The following is a 27770-nucleotide window of genomic DNA, read 5'->3' as shown; positions in this document are numbered from 1 at the left end:
GAACAAGATTTCTGGTCAGGTGAATATAGGGTTATAAATACAAAATCAAATAGGGGTAATGCAGGAGTGGGTTTAATAATGAACAAAAAAGTAGGAACATGGATAAGCTGCTACGAACAGTATAGTGAACGCATTATTGTAGTCAAGATAGACACCAAACCTACGCCTATTACAGGAGTACAAGTTTATATGTCAACTAACTCCGCAGATGACGAAGAGATTGATGAAATGTATCATAAAATAAATAAATTATTCAGATAGAGAAGGAAGATGAAAATTTGATAGCCATAGGGGACTAGAATTCGATAGCAGTAAAAGGAAGAGAAGGAAAAGCAGTAGGTGAATATGGAATACGGGTAAGGAATAAAAGACGAAGCCGCTTGGTAAAATTTTGCACATTATAGATAACAGTTGGTTTAAGAACCATGAAAGAAGATTGCATACGTGGAAGAGGCCTGGAGACACTGGAAGATTTCAGATTATATAATGGTAAGACAGAGATTTAGGAACCAAGTTTTAAATTCTAAGACCTTTCCTGGGACAGATGTGGACTCATAATCTATTAGTTGTGAACTGTAGACTAAAACTGAAGAAACTGCAAAAAGGTGGGACGTGGATAAACTGAAAGAACCAGAGGTTGCAGAGAGTTTCAGAGAGAGCAGTAGGGAGCGATTGGCAATAACAGGGGACAGAAATACAGTAAAAGAAGAATCGGTAGCTTTGAGAGATAAAATAGAGAAGGCAGCAGAGGATCAAGTAGTTAAAAAGACGAGGGCTACTAGAAATCCTTGGGCAACAGAAGAGATATTGAACTTAATTGATGAAAGGAGAAAATATAAAAATGCAGTAAATGAAGTAGGAATACAAACGTCTTAAAAATGAGATTGAGAGGAAGTGCAAAATTGCCAAGCAGGGATGGCTAGACAAATGTAAGGATGTAGAGGCATATATTACTAGGGGTAAGATAGATACTGCCTACAGGAAAATTAAAGAAACCTTTGGAGAAAAGAGAAACACTTGTATGAATATCAAAATCTCGGATGGAAAACCAGAAGGGAAAGCAGAAAGAATGAAGGAGTATACAGAGGTTCAAATACAAGGGCGATGTACTTTAGGGCAATATTATGGAAATAGAAGAGGACGTAAGTGAAGATGAAATGGGAGATATGATACTGCGTGAAGAATTTGTCAGAGCATTGAAAGACCTAAGTCGAAACAAGGCCCCGGGAGTAGACAACATTCCATTAGAGCTACTGACAGCCTTGGGAGACAAGCCCTGACAAAACTATACCATCTAGTGAGCCAGATGTATGAGACGGGCGAAATACTCCCAGACTTCAAGAAGAATATAATAATTCCAATCCCAAAGAAAGCAGGTGTTGACAGATGTGAAAATTACCGAACTAACAGTTTAATAAGTCACGGCTGCAAAATACTAACACGGATTCTGTACAGATGAATTGAAAAGTTGGTAGAAGCTGACCTCAGGGAAGATCAGTTCGGATTCCGTAGAAATGTTGGAACACGTGAGGCAATATTAACACTACGACTTCCCTTAGACGATAGGTTAAGTTAAAGCAAACTTACCTTCCTAGCATTTGTAGACTTAGAGAAAGCTTTTTACAATGTTGACTGGAATACTCTTTTTCAAATTCTGAAGGTGGCAGGGGTAAAATACAGGGAGCGAAAGGCTATTTACAATTTGTACAGAAACCAGATGACAGTTATAAGAGTCGAGCGCATGAAAGGGAAGCAGTGGTTGGGAAGGGCGTGAGACAGGGTTATAACTATCCCCAATGTTATTCAATCTGTATATTGAGGAAGCAGTAAAGGAACAAAAGAAAAATTTAGAGTAGGAATTAAAATCCATGGGGAAGAAATAAAAACTTTGAGGTTTGCCGATGACACTGTAATTCTGCCAGAGACAGCAAAGGACTGGAAGAGCAGTTGAACGGAGCTGACAGTGTCTTGAGAGGAGGATGTAAGATGAACATCAACAAAAGCTAAACGAGGCTAGTGGAATGTAGTCTAATTACATCAGGTGATGCTGAGGGAATTAGATTAGGAAATGAGACACCTAAAGTAGTATATGAGTTTTGCTATTTGGGAGCAAAATAAGTGATGATCTTCGAAGTAGAAAGGATTATGGCAACGGCAAGAAAAGCGTTTGTGAAGAAGAGAAATTCGTCGACATCGAGTACAGATTTAAGTGTCAGGAAAACTTTTCTAAAAGCATTTGTATGGAGTGTAGCCATGCACGGATGTGAAACACGGACGATAAATAGTTTAGACAAGAAGAGAATAGAAGCTTTCGAAATGTGGTACTATAGAAGAATGCTGAAGATTAGATGGGTAGATTGGTTAACTAATGAGGAGGTACTGAATAGAAATGGGGAGAAGAGGAATTTGTGGCACAACTTGACTAGAAGAAGGGATCGGTTGGTAGTGCATGTTCTGACGCATCAAGGGATCATCAATTTAGTATTGGAGGGCAGCGCGGAGGGTAAAAATCGTAGAGGGAAACTAACAGATGAATACACTAAGCAGATTCAAAGGGGTGTAGGTTGCAGTAGGTACTGGAAGACGAAGAAGCTTGCACAGGATAGAGTAGCTTGGACAGCTGCAGTCTCTAGACTGAAGACCGTAACAACAACAACAACACAGGAATAACCACTGAAATGCGTTGTTTTGAATGTAAAATAAATCGCTCAGACTGTCATAAAGGTCGTCGGTTGTCAGCTAACGAAATGTTATTGCTAGCCTTGTCGCTACGTTTTCCTAAGTAGAAATTGTAATATCTCACTATGACCAGCTTTCCTGGAAGTATACAAACAAAACATCAGCGCCACTTTGTATTTCTCGTACCTCTAGTATAGATTACTACTTTGGCCATAGTCATTGCAATAAACTCAGCACATATTGCCGAGCAAAGTAATAGATGCATATAGATCGCTTGCACAATGAGGCATGCCTACATGCACTCGTTGTGCTAATTTTTGTGCACGCCCTTAAGTTCACGTCCGTCAGCGATTGCGCACAAGGAAAGACTCATCTTGTGGATATACCTTTACGTTGTCAAGTGTTTGCTGTTTCACCACGAGCTGTACGTTGGTGAATTACGAAAGATGCACAGTGGGACTTTAAACGGTTGTGTGAATAAATAAAATAAACTATCAAAAACCAGATGTTCCATTCTTTTCTACCTCACGTAATGAGACTAATAGGCTACCAAATATGTGCATGAACGTGTCTGTAGCGCGCGTTTATGAAACACTGATACTTCTGTGCATCATTTCAATCACAGCAAGAAACGCGAGATGCATAGGTTATTAGATCTGCGGAACATCTTGACAATCTTGGCAACGGCACAGGTTTCAGTGCTTGTGCTGCACCTGTCCTGATTTACTATTGTACAAAAAAAGTCAGCTTTCATATGCAACTTTTTATTTCTTCATATACGCGTTTTGGAGTTTCACAATGGAATAATCTGAAGATTGGGACTTGTGAAACACCGAAACTAGTCCTCTGAAGCAATAAAAAGTTGCATCTGGGAGCTAACTTTCTTCCGTGTGTAAAGCGGAACATCTATTCCTGACCACACCCCCACCCCCAAATCTGCGCTTCCCAAGTACCAGGGGCCGACGGTCTTACACAAAGTAAACAGACAATAAAATTTAAAAGAAATATAAAAAATTAAAAATAAAAACTGCAAATGTATCTTTTTTCAGATACATCTAATGGAGGATAACTGAAAATAGTACATCATATCCAAAACAAATGACTATTTCCTGTGTCTGTTGGCACCTTTAGTGGACAGTACAAAATGATGTACTGCCGCACATGGAGTAGAACTAACAACAGCAAGCTTCCCAAATCAAATAACATTGTTTCTTTTTATGTTTTTTGGTCGTCAATCTATAATGTTTCGCATCTGTGGGACTTTCGAGGTGAATGTAGGGGCTTCTCACACGTCGTATAGGGCCGTGGTCGAAAATGAAGTGGCAACGAAAATGAGTTGGCAACGCTGGCCTACATAGCTCACCCATCGAATTCTTTTTGATACTTCGGTATGGTATTGTAGGAAGTCAATGGTCGGTGATAGCGTGCTAAACCAAATTTGCCATTTGACCTGAAGCTTTGCATTTCTGCGAACAAAGGACTGGGCCTAGACTGTTTGAGCTAGAGTGCTTCAAAATACGGTATTTGGTTGAATAATAATAACGAAATAGGAAACACATCTCATATAGATCGAACCATTTCGTTTGTCTTTAAGTTCGTTTGAAACACCTTACATAAAACTCTATGTTGTCTTGATAAATGTTCAGCTTATTTTGGTGTCAAATACAGCAGAGAAATTGATACAGCAGAGCTAGCTAATGAAGTAGCTGCTTTCGAATTCCAGTCGAAATAGCTGATGAAGAGTATTTACAAGGTTTCCCTTTTGGAAGCCGTGAGTTAAGAAACGCTTATTCAAACGTCGTAATTGCTTGGAGGATATTTATGAACTGCTAATGGGTGAAGCATTTTATGAATGCACTTAGAGCAAATTAAATATGATAAAAACTACTTGAGATATAGCATGGATGACAACTGCTAAACTTTACTTCAGTGAGACAGTCAGTGAGTCATTTTGTAAGTAAGGAAATGCAAAATAAAATTGTAATAAAAATACAATTCCTGTAAAGGGATGTTTCCTCAACTCTTAATTACAGCCTTCTTTTCTTTTTTTCCATCTAATAAATTATGAGGACCAAATAAATCCGTTCTTTACATTACAACCAATGTAAAATAGTTTATGTAAACAGGATTTGTTTTTATTTCAATTTTTAGGGTGTTTATAAAAATTCGTAATTTATCAACTAAAATGATACAATTATTTTCTGTGTGCAATATTTTTCATGTATGTATTTAATTCATTTGATATTCTTCAATAATGTTTCATTTTTATTTAACCTCTTTATAAAATTTGCTGAATCTGTGCAGAAAAAAGTTGCAGATAGGTATTCTTATGGGGTGGGGTGGAAGGGAAGGGCAGGAGAGGGAGGAGGAGCGAGGACGGCACATCTTTGGCAGATATACCAGAGGCGCAGGAGCACCTCAGCACAGCTGTATGTGCTACATGCATAGCAGAGTCGGTAAAAGAAGATGCATGACATCTGCTGTGAGTCTGGCTCAGCTGCTTCGGCATTTTCCTCAACCAAACACTTAACGCGATATTTTGTATGTCTCTTAAGGGAATGCCCCATGTTGTGACAGATTTGTAGACGGCTATTGTTTCGCCTGCAGCGCCTCGTATTTCAAATCTGGCAATAGTACAGGCAACTAGTGGCGGATCCCAGATTTTGGTTTGGAAGAGGCACTATCAAGATAAAACACTAAAAAACCACACAAAATTTTATTTTGCTCGTTTCATGCATGGTGAGTCTTCGCGGGTAACTTTTTTTGCAAAGTCTTCCATGGCTTCGACGGACTATAGGCTGCCAGACATATTTTGATGATGATAAATGTCAGCCAAACCGGTCAACCTGTCTTCTGTCATTGCCGTACGTAGGTACGATTTTATTAGTTTAAGCAAAGAGAAGCTGTGCCCCACACTACGTATGGGTAGTTGGTAAGGTAGCGAGAAATTATAAAAGAATTTTTATATTTGGCAAAAACTCATTTGTCTGTTGATGAGCCAGTGCTGCTGCTTGGGAGAGATGTTCCCTGTTTCTCCAACGCTCCTTCCAATGAGGTATTTCTCCCGATAATGAGGGAGGACGAGGTAAGTCGCTGTCACTACCGAATTCAGATATTCTGTTTTTACGATGGCACTTGGTATGAAGGTGGACATGACGAAAATAGAAGAGTGATATGCTCTCGAGAAGCGACTCCTGAACCACCCCAATGCAAAATCGATGAAAGGGAGGAATGTATTCAATCTGAAACAAAACAGTACGTTATTCTCGTGCTCTAAAGAACATACTGCTAGAGGATACTACTAGGTCCTCGTCATTAAAGGTCTGTAGGCTCTAGTGAGAGAACCATAAGCAATAGCTTTATCCTAGATATGAAATGGCGACAAATATTACCATACATTACAAGGTAAAAAACTTTCATATTATAGTGTGTGGTTGAATTAATACAAGCTAATGACATCAAGGCGTATTCTGCAAAAATGAGGTTAATGTAATTTAAGAGGGTGTGTGACTTAATTACTACGTCTTAGTGGCACCATGGCATATTCTGCAAAACAGCGAAAAATATTAGTCGTGTAGGTGAATTGTGTGACAGACCATCATAATGAACTAATTAAAACAAATTTTGTACAGTTTACACATGCAGTAGTAAACTACATTCATTGTATCACGTGTCATCGTGCTGAACACCCTCCCCCACGTTTGTTCCTATGATGTTTGTTAAATACTGTTAGCAACGAACATTTAAAATACGTAATGAAATTTTTTAATGGTTCCTCAATAATACACGGACGTTTTGCCCAGTTTCATTTTCTACAGATGTAGAAAGGATAATCCTTAGTTAAAATCCTTCTTTACAGGCAGTTTGAACAGTTGGGTAAAAGTTGTTTCCAACCAGGAGTGAAAAATCTAGATGGATACGTATGTTTCTAATCTTACAACTTCAACTGCTTGTTATATTTTACGTCATTTTGAGCCTGCTTACTTTCTAATAAATTCTCACTACCTACTTTAATCCCGTATAACCATGGAAATTAATTTTTCCCAAAATACTCTAACATTACGCAAGAATGAGTTCTTTTTTAAATACATGTGTTAACTAACGTAGTATTACGAAGGACTCTGTCATATGATGTAGACAGCAACTAGCAAACCAAGGAAATGTATCTGAAAATAGAAATCATTTCTCGAACTACATCATGCAGACGATAATTCTAGTTTATCTATTTTATGGTTACAACCGTTTCCAGTGGCCTATTGCCATTAGTTTAAAGCGACTGGAAAACATAGTGTTATGTGTTTGTATCGGGCAGGAAATGTGTGACAACGGATGAAATGCCTTGACACGTAACATTACTCGTCTTTAAATCCCTTGCGCTTTTCCTTTGCTATAATAAAGTCATACTTCATCTTCAAAAATGGTGACACAGCCTAACAATTACAGAAATATAACTGCTGACGACAATAATGCAATTGCACTTTCGAACACAGGAACTGAATGTGAAACTTGCTGTATATCTCGAAGACAGTTAATTTATTAATGGCAAGAATATCGGTAGGGGTCGATTTTAGTTCTCCAGAGCAATGATCAAAGTGGCCTATAACTTTAATCATCTGCATGATAACAGATTTCGACTAGAGTATATCTTACCACACAGGGACTGTGCACAGACTCATCTCATTTAGTTACTTGTGCGATCTACATATATTTTAGGAATTTGTATGACATTCGGAAATACAGCGGTTTCCCGAGACGTTCCTCCTTTCTATACATAGGACTATAGTCAGAAATAAGATTTGTAACAGCCACACACCACTATACTGTGTGGAGTGGAAAACAACAACACTTATCCTGTTCCATCTGCGTGGAAAGAACAGGTATCAGGATATCATTAAACATCTGTAATTCATTGTTTCAGACATTTTGCTAGACGCGTGTGTGAGAAAGTAATACATGTCACTGCAACATACTCTTCTGGATTTTCCTGTCACCAGTGAACCTCTTCATTATACACAACACCGCTAATGAAGCAGCCGCCACCTAGGGAAGAAATTTAGAGATGTACCGGTATAATGTATTAAAAGTGACTCTTATAACATGGCTCGACAAGTATACTACATCCTTGCACGGTAAAGACAAAAACATAGTGCAAAAAACCCAATCTATCTGCAACAGGAATTATTGACTAACAGATGAAGTGTTCTGATGGCCGCGTAAAGAAGTATTCCTCTACGTAACCCACCATTTATCCATACATCTTCCCATGCTTGGAATGCATTTAGCTCAGCAATATGATCAGAATGCCTACCACAAGCGAAATGCTTTTTTCTTGATGACGATTGTTCATACCAGTAGCAAAAACTTCCTGCAAGGTGGAGGTGCTGCCAGCCATATTTGTTAATGCATTATCGCAAGTAAACATGTTACTCTGTCTTATTCAGTCAGCAGCTTATCAAGGACCCGACCCCAGTAAGTCTGTTGACGAATCACAAATACGGTAGTGTTGGAGGCTGTGTAATCGATTTTCATGTAGTTTATGACACCACCAGAAACAAATGTTCGTTAAATGTAATTATTGCACATGTTTAAAAGGAACTCTGCAACGTATCTCAAAGTGGCTGTCGATAAACCAACGTATTAATTTAATTTTCCTGATGTTCACGATGTGAGACGTGTATGGAATGAAGTAATACGTCCCAGTTGTACAGGCACTTTTTATGAACGAGCCTTGGTACATATTTGACAGTATTATGGAGAAGAATATCATGGAATAAGAAAAATATGCTTCTCCAGCTTTAATGTTGCACTTAAATACATATAAAGGGTGAGTCACGTAAGACGTAAAACCCCTTTTATTTCGTGCACCGTTCCAGATATCGAAAGAGGTTTGCAGCAGTGGAGAGTACGATAAGCGGCATGTAGTTTGGTATATGGTTAACAGTTTTAACGCTCGCATCGATCGAGATGTTGAAGCAACTACGATTTTTTAAATAATATGTTATACTTTTTTCAACAGCATCCCAAAGTGCTTGGAAGATGAGTAGAGTAATATAATGCTTGTTAATGTTAAGGTTGAAGCGCTTCGCAGAAGACTCCGAGAATCATTCTAAAACCGAAAGAGAACTCGGCCGGAATCGGCTATTTTGCTGTAAACAGACTCATGCCAGGCTACATCGTTGTATCAAGCCTTTCGACTATTTATTTGTTTGCACTGCAGAAATCATTTCTGCTTCAATATTCCTTGCTTGCAGACATGTACACCAATGAGAAATTAGACGTGCTACATTTATACGCCGAATGTTGGCACGAGACGTATTGCCAGGGAATGTGCGATCAGACAGAAGAGTGTCATTTGCGTCTAGCATCGACATAAGGCTCACACTTATCGTCTGTTATATTAGGCACTCGGAGGACATAATTTCGAAAATCGTACAGAAGTTTTTTATTTGTTCTGCATCGCATGGGAGACGACACTAAGTTTTCTAACGTCTACTGTTTGCTGACGAAGCAACGTTTATGAACCACGGTAATGCAAATTTACGTAAAATGCACTGCTTGGCAGCTGAGAATCCACGCTGGCTTCATCAGGTACAACAACAACGACGATGAAGCTAAACCTATCTTGCAGCATCATAGGAAATTCCATTGTGGGACCTTACTTCATCCCAGGTATGTTAAATGGAAATACGTACGCACACTTTCTTACGAATTTCTAGATGCTGTTCTAGAAGAGGTACCACTGGGTAAGCAATTGTGTTTGTGGTTCCGATGTGACGGTTGCTCATCTCACTCTTTCCGTGTTGCAACGCAAATACAGTAGGCAAAGTTTCCTGACCGTTGGATAGCACGGAATGTTGCAGTACAGTGGCTTGCTGGGTCTCTTTATTCGACTCCTCTTGATTTCTCTCTCTGGGAAGCGCTGAAATATACAGTCTATCATGAAGCTCCAGCTATACCAGATGATATGTGCCGTCGAATCGCCGCAGCACGGAAAGGACGTATTATACGATGTGCTTTAATCTGTTCATCTGTCTCTCAAACGGCGATTGCAAATGTACCTTGCAGTCAATGGTAAACGATCTGAACATATGCTTAAGTAAAGTGTAAAAACACATTTCGTTATGAAAAGTATCTGTTTTGTCGTTGACATGGTGTGGTCAATCATTTTGAATTGATTGTTTAGTTTACTTAAAGTGTATTCCGTCTAATTACAATTCCGAGTGATGCCTGCCGAAGTGGCCGAGCGATTCTAGGCGCTACAGCCTGGAACCGCGCGACCGCTACGGTCGCAGATTCGAATCCTGCCTTGGGCATGGATGTGTGTAATGTCCTTAGGTTAGTTAGGTTTAAGTAGTTATAAGTTCTAGGGAACTAATGACCTCAGAAGTTAAGTCCCTTAGTGCTCAGAGCCATTTGAACCATTTGAACAATTCCGAGTGGTATTTATAGACAAATTTGTCCGACAGCAGGTGGTTTACTTTAAGAAGCATTTAGACGTCTCCAGGTAAAGATAGGGCAGTTATTTTTTTCTGTTTTTCCGAATCTAAGAAAGTTAGTACAGTAGTTTCCGGGTATCGTCAATTACATAGCTTCTGTCGACGAACTGATGAGGGTGGTTAAACTTGCATCGAGTGCGCTGTTTTCTTATGGCTAATGTATAATTTATTTTGTGTCTCCTTTTACTAAAACAAACATTAATGTACAAAAAGGTACTCACTGTGGCAAGTTTGTCGAATCGTGCAAATAGATCGTTGAGTACACGAACTAGTTCTTGCGCGCTGCATTGGCTCGCCAAAGCTGCAAACAAAACAGAGTCGTTAGAATGATTGCACGACATAGCAGTCCCTTGATAACATAAATGTACACCGAAGTAACGTACAATAATCTGTATAACATTTGCAATCGCTTACATATTTCCACCAGGTTATGTTATGCAAGACCGTGCAAGAGCAAATACCGCCAAGGCGACAGAGTAAGTGAGAAGGGCAGCAAGGCGGGTTCTTGTTCGAAAATCGCTGACTTTCTGGTGCTAGAGTACAGCTGAGGCGTCTCCACGTGTTGTACGTATTCAGCGTCGCCATGCATCATGTTATACACTAGAGAAATATAATCGATTATACTGACTGACAGTTATTGCTATTATTACAAATAACAAAGGCCTACTGGGGGTCTACAACTACATCCATAGTCCGCAAGCCCCATGACGGTGTGTGGCGGAAGGTACCTTGAGTACCTCTATCGATTCTCCCTTCTATTCCAGTCTCGTATTGTTCGTGGAAAGAAGGATTGTCGGTATGCCTCTGTGTGGGCTCTAATCTCTGATTTTATCCTCATGGTCTCTTCGCGAGATATACGTAGGAGGGAGCAATATACTGCTTGACTCCTCGGTGAAGGTATGTTCTCGAAACTTCAACAAAAGCCCGTACCGAGCTACTGAGCGTCTCTCCTGCAGAGTCTTCCACTGGAGTTTATCTATCATCTCCGTAACGCTTTCGCTATTACTAAATGATCCTGTAACGAAGCGCGCTGCTCTCCGTTGGATCTTCTCTATCTCTTCTATCAACCCTATCTGGTTCGGATCCCACACTGCTGAGCAGTATTCAAGCAGTGGGCGAACGAGCGTACCTACTTCCTTTGTTTTCGGATTGCATTTCCTTAGGATTTTTCCAATGAATCTCAGTCTGGCATCTGCTTTAACGACGATCAACTTGATATGATCATTCCATTTTAAATCACTCCGAATGCGTACTCCCAGCAGCTCGTGGTCGTTCTCGCTTCCCACGCCCGGGTTCCCGGGTTCGATTCACGGCGGTGTCAGGGATTTTCTCTGCCTCGTGATGGCTGGGTGTTGTGTGATGTCCTTAGGTTAGTTAGGTTTAAGTAGTTCTAAGTTCTAGGGGACTGATGACCATAGATGTTAAGTCCCATAGTGCTCAGAGCCCAGATAATTTATGGAATTAACTGTTTCCAGTTCCTGACCTGCTATATTGTAGCTAAATGATAAGGGATCTTTCTTTCTATGTATTCGCAGCACATTACACTTGCCTACATTGAGATTCAATTGCCATTCCCTGCACCATGCGTCAATTCGCTGCAGAGCCTCCTGCATTTCAGTACCATTTACCATTGTTACATCCTTTCGATATACCACAGCATCACCCGCAAAAAGCCTCAATGAACTTCCAATGTCATCCACAAGGTCATTTATGTATATTGTGAATAGCAACGGTCCCACGACACTCCCCTGCGGCACACCTGAAATCACTCTTACTTCGGAAGACTTCTCTCCATTGAGAATGACATGCTGCGTTCTGTTATATACGAACTCTTCAATCCAATCACACAATTGGTCTGATAGTCCATATGCTCTTACTTTGTTCATTAAACGACTGTGGGGAACTGTATCTAACGCCTTGCGGAAGTCAAGAAACACGGCATTCACCTGGGAAGCCGTGTCTATGGCCCTCTGAGTCTCGTGGACGAATAGCGCGAGCTGGGTTTCACAAGATCGTCTTTTTCGAAACCCATGCTGATTCCTACAGAGTAGATTTCTAGTCCCCAGAAAATTCATTGTGCTCGAACATAATACGTGTTCCAAAATTCTACAACTGATCGACGTTAGAGATATAGGTCTATAGTTCTGTACATTTGTTCGACGTCCCTTCTTGAAAACGGGGATGACCTGTGCCCTTTTCCAATCCTTTGGAACGCTACGCTCTTCTAGAGACCTACGGTACACCGCTGCAAGATGGGGGGCAAGTTCCTTCGCGTACTCTGTAAAATCGAACTGGTATCCCATCAGGTCCAGCGGCCTATCCTCTTATGTATAATAACAGCTTTGGACAAAGTTTTCAGTCAGAACAGTGGTACCAAGTTTCTCTACAAGGTTTATAGACTATATTTCCTGTAATAAACTGTTATAACACCATTTCTAATAAAAATACACGACACGCGCAACGTAGCCAAAAGACAGGCACCTTATCAGGAAGAAAAAAAGGAAGGAAGGAAGAAGGTGTTAAATTTTAGGAAGGAAGGTAGAAACTGTTCGATTTTAAGAAGGAAGAAGGTGTCTCATTACAATATGTCATTCAAACTGAACAACAATATGTTTTCTTCACACATATTGATGACATGCTCACGAAATGACCAACCAGGGTAACAGAGAGATATGACATCTTCAGAGAAGATGATAGAGTCGATATTTCGATAATAAATAAAATAATTTATCATTTATTGCATTACATGTAAGGTACCATCTTGGAAGCTCCATGGAGCTTTAAATCGAATGTTCCTGCTTCTAAAGTGTCTGTACAACTTAATTCATACATATCGTAAAATTTAAGATCTCTATGAAGCTTCGAACAAAATGAAGTTGTGTTACATGTAAGATACTGCGTACATTGCAAGCAAATTAAATATTTCCGCAAGAAAATTGTCTGTATTATACAAATAAATTGTAGGTAAGCGGACGACAGTAGTTTAATCGCATTAAATTCATCCAAACACATAAAAATTGGCTGCACACAGGTGCTACTGCTCATCTGTCTAATAGCTTAAAATCACTATGTTTAAAAAATAGTCAAATTTTCCACATTCTCAGCAAGTAAATTAAATAATTCTGCACTTAAATTGTCTGTATAAATTATTAAAATACACACAACATTAAATTCATTTGGAACAGTACTGCAGATTTAACTTATAACTTCTAGTGATACAACAAAATTTATAATCCAGTAATACCTAACAATTAATGCATGACGCCTCCAGGCAACAATATTCTAATACAGTAATGAGGGAGTAGTAAATTCCCCCCCTCCCCCCCCCCCCCCCATTAGCTAACATCGATCAAGCGTTAGAAGGCTTCTTAAGAACCAACAACAGATAGTACATAATGATTAACACCGAATGTTTAACACAGTCAACAACATTATATTACAGAAGGAGTACAGTTTTCTCTTCCAGTAGCTGACATCCATCTGGTGTTAGAATACTACATTAACACTCAGTATAATCTAACACATAACAGGTAGGGCCTAATTGTTAATGCATAATTCATTAAGCTTCCAAGCAACAACATTTTAACACATTACAGAGGGAATACAGTTTTTCCTCCTTCAAAAACTGGCATCTAGCTGTATTTGAGATATCTAAAGACAGCAGTCCACATGTGTGTGTTTTAGCAAGTGTGTATGTGAGTTCGCTTTGGCAGTTAGCATTACAGACACTTTCTAGCATATCACCGGCTTGGTGGAGATATCCAGATCACTATTGATTGCTAAAGAAACGCGGTGGAGAGAACAAAAAGAGCGTCAGTCTTAATGTACTTCTTCACGTAGACTATGGATAAAAATATGGAAAATATGGGAAAAAAGGAATATAAATGGGGATACGGCATATTCTGTATTTATAACGAGTCAGTAATCGAAATTTGTGGCACAAGCACCTGTTATATAGGAGAGTAATCAAATCCAAACAAACATTCAGAAATCAGAAGCCTTATACAGAAGGAATAATCGGAATTGGTGGTCTCTCGCCTAGCACAAAGTCCCAAACGACTAGAAAAAAGTGTAGGTGCCTCGTGTACTTAAGAAGGGTTACAGATCAGATCCGCAAAATTACAGATCAATATTCTTGACATCGGTTTACAGCAGTATTCTTGAACATATTCAGAGTTCGGTTTATTGGAAACCGAAAATATTACGTCCAGAATCAACACAGTTTTAGAAAGCATCGCTCATGCAGAACTCAGTTTGCTCTCTCCTAACATGACATACTGCGACTTATGGATTAAGGGCAACAAGCGGATTCTATATTTCTCGATTTCCTAAGGCATTTGACACAGTGTCCACTGCAGACCTAACAAAGGTATGAGTATATGGAATAAGTTCTCAGGTATCTGAGTGGCTGGAGTACTTCTTAATAGAATTCAGTATGTTGTCGTTGATGGCGGGTGCTCATCAGAGATAAGTGTATCAATAGGAGTGCCGCAGGACCACTATTATTTTCTGTATACATAATCGATCTGACGGGCGGGGTGGGCAACAATCTGTTCAAATGGTCCAAATGGCTCTGAGCACTAGGGGACTTAACTTCTGAGGTCATCAGTCCCCTATAACTTAGAACTACTTAAACCTAAGTAACCTAAGGACACCACACACATCCATGCCCGAGGCAGGGCTCGAACCTGCGATCGTAGCAGTCGCGCGGTTCCAAACTGAAGCGCCTAAAACAGCTCGGACACACCGGCCGGCCAACAATCTGTGGTTATTTACTAACTAACCTAAGGACACCACACACATCCATGCCCGAGGCAGGGCTCGAACCTGCGACCGTAGCGGTCGCGCGGTTCCAGACTGAAGCGCCTAAAACAGCTCGGACACACCGGCCGGCCAACAATCTGTGGTTATTTACAGATGATGTTGTGGTGTTCGTGAAGGTGTCGTTGTTGAGTTGACTTAGACAAAATTTGTTATTGGTGTGATGGATAGCAGCTAGCTCTAAACGTAGAAAAATGTAAGTTAAAATGGTTGAGTAGGAAAAACCAACCAATAACGTTCTAGTACAGCATTAGTAATGTGCTGCTTCACACTGTCACATCGTTTAAATATATGCGTGTAACGTTGCAAAGTGATAAAGGTGGAACGAGCATTTAGGGACTGTAGTTGGGAAGGTGCCGGTCGACTTCGGTTTACTGGGAGAATTTCAAGAAAGTGTCGTTCATCTGTAAAGGAGACTCCATATAAAACGATTCTTGAGTACTGCTCGAGTGTTTAGTATCCACAACAGATCAGATTAAAGGAAGACATTGAAGCAATTCAGAGGCGGGCTCCTAGATATTTTATTAGTTGGTTCTAACAACACGTAAGTATTACGGAAATTCTTCAGGGACTCAAATGGAAATCTGTGGAGGGAAGGCGACGTTCTTTTAGAAGAATACTATTAAAAAAATTCAGAGAACAGGCATTTGAAGGTGATTGCCGAACGAATGTGCTGCCGCCAGCATACATTTCACGTAAGGACCATGGAGATAAGATAGGAGAAATTACGGCTCACACAGAGGCATATAGACAGTCGTCGTTCTCTCGGTCTATTTGCGAGTGGAACAGAAAAGGACAGGCTTGGTGGCTTACAGAGCATAAATGTAGATGTAAATGAAAGTGGAAGGACTTTTAATGTAGCCACGAGATAGATGCAGGGGAGAGATGACACCACATAAATGTAATATTACTAGTGGAAAGAAAGTATATTGTAGAGAAAGACATGGTCTCAATATAAAACTGCTATATTCCCTGGAAGTGGATAATACTGCATCAGCAATAGGTACACTCCTGGAAATTGAAATAACAACACCGTGAATTCATTGTCCCAGGAAGGGGAAACTTTATTGACACATTCCTGGGGTCAGATACATCACATGATCACACTGACAGAACCACAGGCACATAGACACAGGCAACAGAGCATGCACAATGTCGGCACTAGTACAGTGTATATCCACCTTTCGCAGCAATGCAGGCTGCTATTCTCCCATGGAGACGATCGTAGAGATGCTGGATGTAGTCCTGTGGAACGGCTTGCCATGCCATTTCCACCTGGCGCCTCAGTTGGACCAGCGTTCGTGCTGGACGTGCAGACCGCGTGAGACGACGCTTCATCCAGTCCCAAACATGCTCAATGGGGGACAGATCCGGAGATCTTGCTGGCCAGGGTAGTTGACTTACACCTTCTAGAGCACGTTGGGTGGCACGGGATACATGCGGACGTGCATTGTCCTGTTGGAACAGCAAGTTCCCTTGCCGGTCTAGGAATGGTAGAACGATGGGTTCGGTGACGGTTTGGATGTACCGTGCACTATTCAGTGTCCCCTCGACGATCACCAGTGGTGTACAGCCAGTGTAGGAGATCGCTCCCCACACCATGATGCCGGGTGTTGGCCCTGTGTGCCTTGGTCGTATGCAGTCCTGATTGTGGCGCTCACCTGCACGGCGCCAAACACGCATAAGACCATCATTGGCACCAAGGCAGAAGCGACTCTCATCGCTGAAGACGACACGTCTCCATTCGTCCCTCCATTCACGCCTGTCGCGACACCACTGGAGGCGGGCTGCACGATGTTGGGGCGTGAGCGGAAGACGGCCTAACGGTGTGCGGGACCGTAGCGCAGCTTCATGGAGACGGTTGCGAATGGTCCACGCCGATACCCCAGGAGCAACAGTGTCCCTAATTTGCTGGGAAGTGGCGGTGCGGTCCCCTACGGCACTGCGTAGGATCCTACGGTCTTGGCGTGCATCCGTGCGTCGCTGCGGTCCGGTCCCAGGTCGACGGGCACGTGCACCTTCCGCCGACCACTGGCGACAACATCGATGTACTGTGGAGACCTCACGCCCCACGTGTTGAGCAATTCGGCGGTACGTCCACCCGGCCGCCCGCATGCCCACTATACGCCCTCGCTCAAAGTCCGTCAACTGCACATACGGTTCACGTCCACGCTGTCGCGGCATGCTACCAGTGTTAAAGACTGCGATGGAGCTGCGTATGCCACGGCAAACTGGCTGACACTGACGGCGGCGGTGCACAAATGCTGCGCAGCTAGCGCCATTCGACGGCCAACACCGCGGTTCCTGGTGTGTCCGCTGTGCCGTGCGTGTGATCATTGCTTGTACAGCCCTCTCGCAGTGTCCAGAGCAAGTATGGTGGGTCTGACACACCGGTGTCAATGTGTTCTTTTTTCCATTTCCAGGAGTGTATATTGGAAAAAATTAACAGAGAAGTCTGGGAACCATTTAAATTAAATACAAAAATCCAATGGCTATGTCATATAAAGCGGAGTTGGAGGATGTTACAATGAATGTTCTAATGGATCAAATGCCTTGGCTACTGCATCAGCTTTGTGGATATTAAGCAAAACTTTGAAGGAATCTTTTTTAACAAAATAGATCTGTGTGACTACTTAATATAAAATCACAACTTATGAGTATGCAAGAGGAAAGTAGTAATGTTATTCACAATCCATATTACAACTATAAAACGTGATGAGATGGCTAACATGGGCGATACAAGTATTACATAAGCTGTGCTAAGTATTTTCTTTTCAAATTGCATAACAGTAATTGCAATACGTTCCCTGCTATGAGATTCTGTTGTGGCATGAACTGGTAGGCATCTATTCGTTTGTTAAACTGCTAGTTCCATGAATAAGCATTTATAGAGAAAAACTTGCTAACATGTGCTAAGTCCTGAAACTTTGAGTCGTTTTATTAATGTTAGATTAGTGGAATGTGATTTGTGAGATACTCTTTATTTGAGTTCTGAATGCTGTGATATTCTCTCCCAAAACATGCGAGCTGTAAGTCATATGTTCCTGGAATCGTAAAAATATTTGGGTGCTATATGAAGTGGAATAAGTGCTTAAAAAAGTAATAAGCATGGTTCACGTATTGATACTACTAGAAGACATTGAAGACTAACCAGACTGATGCACTGTGAGGCTTATACGTACATGTGCTGTGCAGGTGCTGTCCACCAAATCCTTCTCAAACGAAATTAAGGCGTTGATATATATCAACGGGGACAGGTGAAAATGTGTGCCTGCACCGGGACTCGAACCCATGATCTCCTGCTTACATGGCAGGCGCTCTATCCATGTGAGCCACCGAGGGCACAGAGGATAGTGCAACTGCAGGAACTATCTCACGCACGCCTCCCGCAAGACCCACATTCTCACCTTGTATGTCCACACACTACATTCATAGTGTCCCTACCCAACTCACTCATTACTCGTGGAAGACACTCTTACCAAGTCCCGTAAGAGTTTGAGTAATATGTGTGCATCCGCACGGAAGAAGAGTGTCATGACCAGTATTACCAGAACATATGGATATGGTGTCTGTTCTTTCCGACATGTCCATATAAGTATATAGTTCTGGCATTTATCAATATATCAGAAAACTGTTGAATTTAATCTACCACACACAGAAAAATTCTATACCAGGTGATTTTCCGAGTATAGATCATATATATGTGGCACTATTGTTGTTAAGCAATTTGTTAGCTGGGAAGTAATTTCAGCTCGTAAGTTGCTCATATTATGGCTTCACTTCTGGTTGTTAGTGTTAAAACTAGAATATATACCGACACTACAGATAAAAACTGCATTACATGTTTGGTGGAATCGTGATGTTTTTGGTGTGTGAGTCAGGTGCTGCTAGCCTACTGCTCTAACAGGACGAACAGATAACAGTACACGTTTCACTGCGCTATGCTAATGTCAATATGCCGAAGTAAAAATTCCTAATCTATAATTATTTATCATTTGCATAACACGGATAACACGTTTTGGGAAATGATCCACGTTTCCAAGTGTATCTTTCACAGTTCATGTGCCTTTTTTGCAGCGTGTTTCATAAAAATATATCAAGCTATGATAGCTATTCGTCAGTCTGAGACCCTTACCAGGCTGTATTAACAGAACTGGGATGTAATTATCGCGCAACCTACCTCAAACTTATGTTCCCTAAAAAAAAGTGACAAAGTGGAGTTTTGCGAGAACTACTTTGTCATTCTTCGTTAGATATTGGTCGTCACTGAGTTGCAATATAGTATTCTAACATCAGATGGCTGTATTCCATCTGTAACATGTTATATTGTTGTTGCTTGAATGAGTACAGGATTATCCACTAACCATCAGACACTAGGCGTCAGGCATTAGGTGTTGCTGACTCTTAATCTAGTATAGTAACACTAGACGAATGTCAGCTAGACGAGGGGAAACCTGTACTCCCCCTTTAATATATTATAATGTTGTTTCCTGGTGTAGTTACGCATTAGGCGTTAGGTGTTAGTGTATCATATATTGTACTGTTTCACTAAATGGTGTGAGTTAAATTTACGTTAGTGCTCTAGACGAGACGAATTAAATCCTGTGTGTATTCTAAGAAGTCATAAAGACAATTTAGACATGAAAATATTTAATTTATCTGCAAATAGTGTGAAACTTTTTGCGGTTGTTTTTTAGATGTGGAGCATTTTAAGCTATACAATATATCTGCAGTAGTGCCCATGTGAAAACAATTTTTCGTATTTCGGTGAATTTAATGCGATGAAACTGCTGTCGTTTGCTAATCTACAGTCTATTTGTCATAGAGACAAATTAGGGGTGCGAGTATTTAACTTGCTTGCAAAGTGCGCGAAATCTTACATATAATACTTTATTTATCTCGAATTTTGGTAGTGGTCTTGCATATTACGATAAGCATGCGATCTGTATATCTTTTAATAAGTTGTATTGGCACTTTAAAAGCGGAAACATTTAGTTTAAGGCCCCACAGAGCTTGCAAGTGAAGTGCCATGGCTCACTTTACACAACCTGGAGTCATGAGAAGTACATTGTGGATGTTCGGCTTCGTTTGCTGTGAGATCTGCTAATTTTTTTGCTGCAAACTTTTTATCTAGATGTCGAAATATCGCTGGTCTGTATATAAAGGTGAGTTATCTGACTGATTTGTTTTTATAGAAACGAAATGTAAATGTAACGTAGAGACTGAAGCCACATGGTAAACATGCTAGTGAAAAGCAATTAGTTATCTACAGGAAATGTGTATTACCATTAATTTAATAATATTTTTCAGATGACAGACTAGTGTTCTGTCCCAGGGTGCTCAAGCAATTACAGACCCAGTGGCGATAAAAGGTCTGTCACCGTGTTCCGGTTCCCAGCAGTTACGGATATGTACTGTGAATCGTTAAAAGCAGATATGTGGCCTGTGCTAAGCTTTCCGAAGAAGGACGGATATGTACTGTGAATCATTAAAAGCAGATCTGTGGCCTATGCTAAGCATTTCGAAGAAGGGGATGGTAATAAACTTTGGTACTTCAAAGATGTGGTAGGAAACGAGAAGAAATACCCAAGAGCTCGACCAAGGTTAAGACACCGTGCAATACGAAGAATTTTCGCCAATCTATCGCATTAGATGACATTAGATCAGTACTTGTTCCATAGATCATGAATACGGCACTTCGTAATAATGTGAAACGTGTCAGGTTAACAAAAGGTGTCTATACAAGATATTGCATTACACAAAATATTACATGACACTTAATCTTAATATTTTTTTTGTGTGGGTAGGGGGGGGGGGGGGGTTGAATTACCCACTTACTACATCCAAAAATTCATCTAATAAGTAATTTCCTTTTAAATGCTATATGGCTATCTGTCAGACTTTTGATGTTATTAGGTAAGTGGCCAAAGACTTTTGTGGCAGCATAATTTACCCCTTTATGAGCCAAAGTTAGATTTAACCTTGAGTAGTGAAGATCATCCTTTCTCCTAGTCTTGTAGCCATGTACACTGCTATTACTTTTGAATTCGTTCAGATTGTTAATAACAAATTCCATAAGTGAATATATATATTGTGAGGCTACAGTGACGATCCGTAGCTCTATAAATAAGTGTCTTCAGGATGATCTTGAATGAGCTCCAGCAATTATTCTGATTACACGCTTTTGTGCAATGAACACCCTTTTACTCAATGATGAGTTATCTCAGAATATGATGCCATATGAAAGCAGAGAATGAAAATAGGCGTGGTAAGCTAATTTACTGAGATGTAAATCGCCACAATTTGCAATGACCCTAATAGCATAAGTAGCTGAACTCAAACGTTTCAGCAGATCTTCAGTGTGTTTTTTCCAGTTCAACCCTTCATCAGTGCATACACCTAGAAATTTTGAATATTCTATCTTAGCTACCGATTTCTGGTCGAAGTCCATATTTATTAATGGTGTCGTTCCATTTACAGTGCGGAACTGTATATACTGTGTTTTGTCAAAGTTCAATGAGAGCCCATTTGCAGAGAACCACATAATGATTCTTGAAAAACATCATTTACAATTTAATCAGTTAATTCTTGTGTGTTGGGTGTGATAGCTATACTGGTGTCATCAGCAAAAGTACCAGCTTTGCATCTTTGTGAATATAGAATGGCAAGTCATTAATATATATTAAGAACAGCAGAGGACCAAAGACCGAACCTTGCAGCACCCCATTCTTGATTGTTCCTTACTTTGAGAAATCACCAGTTTTTTGCGTATTATGTGAACCGCTTATTTCAACTTTCTGCACTCCTCCAGGTAGGTATGATTTAAACCAATTGAGCGCTGTCCCATTCATATCACAGTACTTGAGCTTATCTAGAAGTATTCCATGATTTACACAGTCAAAAGCCTTTGAGAGATCACAAAAAATCCGGTTACTCAGAGCATTTAATATTTCATTAGTGAAAGTATATATAGCATTTTCCGTTGAAAAACCTTTCTGGAAACCAAACTGACATTTTGTTAAAACTTAATTTTTACAAAGGTGTGAAGCTACTGTACAATACATTACTTTTTCAAGAATTTTGGATAAGGCAGTCAGAAGAGGGATTGGGCGGTAGTTGTTGACATCAGACGTATCCCCTTTTTTATGCAATGGTTTAACAATGGCATACTTCAGTCCATCTGGGAAAATACCCAGCTTCAGAGAGCTATTACATATGTGGCTAAGAATCCAACTTATCTCTTGGGAACAAGCTTTTATTATCGTGCTGGAAATGCCATCAATTCCATATGAGCTTTTATTTTTGAGAGAATTTCAGAAGGAGAGGTGGGTGGAATTTCAAGTGTATCAAATGGTGTGGGTAAGGCCTCTTCCATTAACTGCATTGCTTCTTCTAATGAACGTTTAGATCCTACTTTCTCTACAACATTTAAAAATAATTATTCAAAATGTTTTCGTCTTCTGGCTTGTTGTTTGTCAAGTTTTCATTTACTTTGATCGTAATGCCATCATCCTGTACTCTTGGTTGTCCTGTATCCCTTGTAATAATATTCCAAGTTGTTTTGATTTTGTTATCAGAGGTATTAATCTCAGGCATGATGCACATGCTTCTGAAATTTTGAATAACTTTTCTTAATGTAGCACAGTAGTTTTTATAATATTTGGCTGTGTCTAGGTCATTATTCTTTCTTATTGTAATATACAGTTCCCTTTTGTGGTTACAAGATATTTTTGTTCCTTTAGTAAGACAAGGTTTTTTGCATGGTTTCTTATAATTAGATTTAACTACTTTCTTGGGGAAACAGTTTTCAAATTGTCTTACAAGTTTATCATGAAATAAATTATATTTTAAATTAGCATCGGGTTCCTTGTACACCTCATCCCAGTCTAACTGCTGAAGATTTTCCCTGAAATTTCTAATTTTTTAGTCATTAATTGAACACACAACTTTGGAGGGTAGTTTTGAATTACTGAATGGTGCTATGTCATATACTGTAATTAGCTGAGCACCATGATCAGAAAGGCTATTCTCAACAGGACGAGAATTTATATTTTTAAATTTATCTTGGTCTATAAAACTGTTATCTATCAATGTGCTGCTGTCTTTTACTACCCGAGTAGGAAAATTAATGACAGATGTGAAATTGAAAGAACCGAGCAAGACTTCCAGGTCATTCTTCCTATTACAGTCTTTCAATGAATCAACATTGAAGTACCCACAAATAATAATTTGCTTTTCCCTATCTAACAGACAGCGCAACAAGGCATCCAAGTTTTCCAGGAATAAATGAAAGTTTCCTGAAGGGGACCTATATAGTATTACAATTATAAACGAGCCGTCCTGCAGTTTAAGTTGACTGGAACATGCTTATATATGTTGCTCTAGACAAAACTTTTTTGTATCTAAGCTTTTTACACAGTGATAACTTTTGACATATATGGCAACTCCTCCTCACCTTATTCTCTCTGCTCATATGTGCAGCTAGTTTATAACCACTGATATTTACCTTTTCCATATCAGACACAATGTGACGCTCAGACAGGCATAGTATATCTATTGCATTATCAGATTCAATGTCATCTAAACAAACCAGGAGCTCATCTACTTTATTCTTCAATCCTGGAATATTTTGCTGAAACATGGTAACATTATTTTTTACTTTACTTTTGTGAGAATCTACTTTTTTCTTTAATGCACCAATATTTTGGTTAAATATGGTAACATTATTATTTACTTTACTGTTGTGAGAATCTTGTAAGTTTTGGACCTCTTTAGCACCTGCCTGCCTGAACTTCTCATTGGACACTGATATTAGTCTAAAAAAGAGGTACAGCCATGAGTACTATTATCCCCCCTTATCGATTTCGCTAACAACCCTGCCAGTTTACACTTTCCTTTCCTATTGAAGTATGATTATTTAAGCAAACCCTCTGAATATGACTCTAGAAAAGATTCAGATGAAAGAAGCAAGAGAAATGAGGAGAGGCTTGCGGAAGTTGTTACTGAAAGTTTTAAAGACTTGTGTGAAAATGTAGGGAGAACTGCGTGAAGTGACATGTGGTGCCATGCTGTAATTAACGATGCTATATGTTTCTATATGATATCAGTGGAAGGCATTCCAAAAGTTCAAGTTAATGTATGGATTGACAATTGTGTAAATACTCAATTGTGTATTGGCCCACGATTTGAAATGGATAGACTTGAAAATAACTCTGTGGTCACAGCTAGAGAAAATTCTACAGACGTATATAACCATTGAAACATGCAGTGAAAGTAGTGAGCATGATTGTGTCACAAAAGTAAAAGACTTTATTGCATATCTGGAGCAAACTTTTACCGATGACAATGGAAACAGCACAATGAAGGGATATCTCCATTATAAAACCAGCTCCAAATCTCAATTACAAAAGTGTATATCTCACTGCCATTGAAAGTCAAAATATAAACTTGGCAGACAATGTTTTTCATGACACAACTGTTACTGCTTTGATGTGGTTTGAAGTGCAGAGTGAGGGTACAGCCAAGTTCGTACAAATAATTACACACTAGTGGAAGGCAGTCAGTGTGAGAAACTATATTCATGGTTTTGTTTGTAATGATTCTAGGTTATAGTTTTTGGAAAATTTTAAATGTTTTTTTAAGCAGGTGACAGTCATTACATGTAAAGGGTTCATCACTTTGAAACACATGAAGATTTGTTCCACCTAATAAAGCTCTTCTTTACATAATACAGTTATGTTTTAGTAATTTGAAAAGGCAGTTTTTTCTAACTGGAGAGTTTCAGACTGATAATTTAGAAGCAAGATTTTGATTGTACAGACAACTGTCTAGAGCAAATTGTCACATCTCGTACACTAAATTTTGGAATCTGGAAAAAATCATGTCAAGAATTTACTTGGTTTGTGGTCTTTATGCCAGGAAGCATTTCTTTCAGCCACCAGATTTAGAATGATGGTTTTGCAATGGTCCAGTCTGATTCTGGTGATGTGGATAACTGCATTTTTCTAGCGAACTCAGAATTTGAAAATTCATGTATCAAAGTAATGAACGAAGATGATATAGCTACTAATAATCCTGCTATTGTTTATGTTTGTGGATATGTAGCACAGAAGGCTTTACAAAAAAAACAGATTTTGTGAAATTTGTGTTGCAGTTGTAAAGTCAAGTGAATGCTATAGCCTTTATTCTGACATTCTCAACAAGGGTGGCATAACTTTGCCATCCTCAGCAGTTATAAGATGGTGCCATCTGACTTGGGGTATTGTTTGTGTAATTATATCAGATCCCTATGAATCACGCTTTTTTTAAAAAAAGGAGGTTCTGATTTAATTTTGGAAAGAACTCATTTGTCAGACACCAGTTTCAACTTCTTTCCTCATGATACACGCCTGTGTGGTGATGCTCTGAGATGTATGATAGTATAGCCAATACAGTTTCCAACACTCTGCTAAACAATTACAACAAACAAATCAATCATGGTATACTGTCAATAAAACTAGCAAATAAAAATACAAGGAATCTTAATGTATTTCAAGGGAAATAAAAATTTAGTTACATGGGGATAATGTTTTATTTGCGCTGGAATCCTGCATACAAGTAATTTCATGTTTTGCTCTTATGTATCTGATTCTGGTTTTCCCCTACTTTTTTCCTATTGAGCCTGCGGATTAAGCAAGTGCGGTGTAAGGAAAGCATAAAGGTTATACTAATTTCAAAGCATATTATGTGAAATTTTACCTACCGTAAAGGTTTTAAGGGAATTCCTTAAAGGGAAACTACATTTCATTTGGACAAAACGTCTAAACTGCATACAGATTCACCCTGAAATTCTGGCGATATTGGACCAAATGTAGTGTCGCCTTCGGCCGCAGTGAAATGGTGCCAGTAATTTGACGAAGTTCACATAGATGTGGATGATGCTGAATAGGACAAAAGGTCATCGGCATCGACCACAGGCTATAGAGGACCTGATTCGTAACAATCGCAGATTTTCCAATGCTGAGGACGTTCCCACGGTTGTTCTCGAATGACTCCGTGACCATGGAGCGGGTACTGTCGTTGAGGAACTGAACTATCGGTAGAATGTACCGACCGTTATTGACAGTGATTTAGTGTCCATGTTGAAAAATAGTGTCGCGTATCTGTGTCACATCGTAGAGCATCATTCAGTAAAAGGTAAGCTACTTTTTAAAGCCCCCCCCCCCCCCCCAAAAAAAAAAATCATGAAGCATGGGTCAGGAAATGGCTTGTTTGCTGAAAAACAGGTATCAACATGGTCAGTGTGATAACGTCTGGAGCAGCACGGATTCTCAGTGTGGCGACCATTGTTGCGGCTTTGCTTGACGCAGGTAGCAGAGAGAAGTGTGCCGGTACTGGCACGTCCAATGACAACATCATAATAGACATCTCCATGCATGCGAGGAGCATTCACTCTGCCCTATTGCATTTATAATCTTCGTAGAGCCCAGCACCTGGTGGGATGGTATGTGCTGCCATTGAGTACACAACATGATCACCTCTGCCTCACACATCCGGTTATTTGGATAGCAGCCCTTACATTTACGACGTGTTGAGACCGGTGGCTGTGCCCTACCTTTGAGGTCTCCAATATAACAGCATGTTGCCTGTGTTGGTCTGACGTACCTCGATACAGAGGTTATTCGAGTGTTGCCTGGGTCAGTACATTTTCCAGACATTTCACACACGACAAGCACCTTCTCCAGACCTCTCACACACTAAAAACATGTTGACATCCATTACACTGGTGCACCATTGGCCATCAGCTACTATGACTGACGAACTCTAGCGTAGCTAGATACATGTTCCATATATCATTTGAACGATTCTACACTGAAGAACCAAAGAAACTGATACACCTGCCTAATATCGTGTAGGGCCACCGCGAGCACGCAGAGGTGCCACAACGCGACGTGGCATGGACTCGACTAATGTCTGAAGTAGTGCTGGAGGGAACTGACACCATGTATCCTGCAGGGCTGTCTATAAATCCGTAAAAGTACGAGGGGGTGGAGATCTCATCTGAAGAGCACGTTGCAGGGCATCCCAGATATGCGCTATAATGTTCATATCTGGGAACTTTTGTGGCCAGCGGAAGTGTTTGAAATCAAAATAGTGTTTATGGAGCCACTCTGTAGCAATTATGGATGTGTGGGGTGTCGCATTATCCTGTTGGAAGTGCCCAAGTCCGTCGGAATGCACAATGGACACGAATGGATGCAGGTGATCAGACAGGATGCTTACGTAAGTGTCACCTATCAGAGTCGTATCTAAACGTGTCAGGGGTCCAATATCACTTGAACTGCACATGCCCCACACAACCACAGAGCCTCCACCAGCTTGAACAGTCCCCTGCTGACATGCAGGGTCCATGGATTCAAGAGGTTGTCTCCATACATGTACACGTCCACCCGCTCGATACAGTTTGAAACGAGACTCTTCCGACCAGGCGACATGTTTCCACTCATCAACAGCCCAATGTCGATGTTGACGGGCCCAGGCGAGGCGTAAAGCTTTGTGTCGTGCAGTCATCAAGGGTACAAGAGTGGACCTTCGGCTCCGAAAGCCCATATGGATGATGTTTCGTTGAATGGTTTGCACGCTGACACTTGTTGATGTCCCAGCATTGAAATCTGCAGCAATTTGCGGAAGGGTTGCACTTTGTTACGTTGAACGATTCTCTTCAGTCGTCGTTGGTCCCATTCTTACAGGATCTTTTTCCGGTCTCAGTGATATCTGAGTTAATGTTTTACGGGA

General features: G+C 40.2%; 1 protein-coding gene across 1 annotated transcript in view; it reads right to left on the bottom strand.

Annotated features, from left to right (window-relative positions):
- LOC124774910 (adenylyl cyclase 78C-like) overlaps positions 1 to 27770 on the bottom strand; it is a 723787-nt gene that overhangs the window by 155560 nt on the left and 540457 nt on the right. Inside the window, exon 7 of the mRNA XM_047249584.1 lies at positions 10397 to 10476. Coding sequence (XP_047105540.1) covers positions 10397 to 10476 — 80 coding nt within the window. The remainder of the gene's footprint in view (positions 1 to 10396; positions 10477 to 27770) is intronic.

Source organism: Schistocerca piceifrons, chromosome 2 (genome assembly GCF_021461385.2).
Source record: "Schistocerca piceifrons isolate TAMUIC-IGC-003096 chromosome 2, iqSchPice1.1, whole genome shotgun sequence".
In the NCBI taxonomy this organism is placed as follows: domain Eukaryota; kingdom Metazoa; phylum Arthropoda; class Insecta; order Orthoptera; family Acrididae; genus Schistocerca; species Schistocerca piceifrons.
This window is presented reverse-complemented; position numbering and strand designations above follow the sequence as displayed.